The sequence below is a fragment of the Gekko japonicus genome, unplaced genomic scaffold (genome assembly GCF_001447785.1).
Source record: "Gekko japonicus isolate JY-2015 unplaced genomic scaffold, Gekko_japonicus_V1.1 scaffold33224, whole genome shotgun sequence".
NCBI classification, from domain to species: domain Eukaryota; kingdom Metazoa; phylum Chordata; class Lepidosauria; order Squamata; family Gekkonidae; genus Gekko; species Gekko japonicus.
Window position 1 is genome coordinate 1 of NW_015220612.1, and position 1,115 is coordinate 1,115.

Consider the following 1,115-nt stretch of genomic DNA (forward strand, 5'->3'; position numbering starts at 1 on the left):
AATTTTTCTTAAAAATTCAGCAGCAAAGCTGATTAATGTGTAAGAATGCATGCATGTGGGCTACATAGATTGTGAGTTTGTTATTTAAATGATAAATGTTGCTGATGGGCTCTTTTTGTAGCAGGTACTCATTTGCATATTAAGCGACACCCCCCCTAATGTAGCCAATCCTCCAAGAGCTTACAGTAGCTCCTGTAAGAAGAGCTCTGTAAGCTCTTGAAGGATTGGCTACATTAGGGGTGTGTGGCCTAATATGCAAAGGAGTTCCTGCTACAAAAAGAGCCCTATGTAACAATGCTTTTTTTACATGAGATGTCATTCCCTATACAAGTGCAGTTCTGTCCCGAACTCCCCTTTCATCTCTCCCTGCAGCTCCCCGATCGTACCTTCTGGCTTCTAGCCCGTCCCCCTTTTCCTCCTCGTCTCCCGAGAACGTGGAAGACTCCGGATTGGACTCGCCGTCACACCCAGCCACCGGGCCCTCCCCGGATTCCCGTCTGTGGAGCCCGCGACCCTGCACCCCCCAGAGCCCTCTCGGCAAACGGTCTTCGAAGAGCTCCTTGAGTCTTCGCGGCAGCCGCCGTGGCCTGCTGGCTGAGGACGGACCCAACCCCTGGCTGCCCCAACCCGCCTCCCAGGATCTCCCCTGCTTCGCGTCAGATCCCGACTGGGCAGATTCCGTATCTTCATGGCCCGTGGTGGCCCACAGCAATTCCACCTGCCAGCGGGAAGCGTCCTCCCCCGACCCGTTCTCCTTGGAGGGTGCCGTCGGCAACCGGCGGCCCTGGCCAATCAGGCCTCGCAGCCCGGCCTCGGACTGCCCCCCACGGGCCTGCGAGCGTGACAGCTGCCTGTCGTCCAATTCGGCCTCCTCATCGTCCTCCTCCCCAGCGCCCCCCAGCAGCGGTGACTCCACCAGCCCCTCCCCGTGGGCCCCACGGTGCCGAGACTCAGAAAGTGGGACACCAGGTATCCCTGAAGTGTCGTCTGAACCGAGTAAGGACAATTAGGATGTGTTGTTTTTAAATTATGTGGATGTTGGGGCTCTAAATAAATAATAAAAAATGGTAGTTATGGGAGGGAGAAGGGTAAAGGGGGGATCTGTATGTGCAGGG

The 1,115-nt window shown here is 55.7% G+C and overlaps 1 protein-coding gene across 1 annotated transcript; it reads left to right on the plus strand.

The window, feature by feature from the left end:
- Window positions 1-372: 372 nt before the first annotated feature.
- On the plus strand, window positions 373-996 carry LOC107125268 (F-BAR domain only protein 1-like; the record flags this gene model as incomplete). The annotated part of the gene is made up of 1 exon (XM_015428713.1): window positions 373-996. A coding segment is annotated over one exon (624 nt), but the record flags the coding sequence as incomplete, so codon positions are not given.
- Between the last annotated feature and the right edge of the window lie 119 nt (window positions 997-1,115).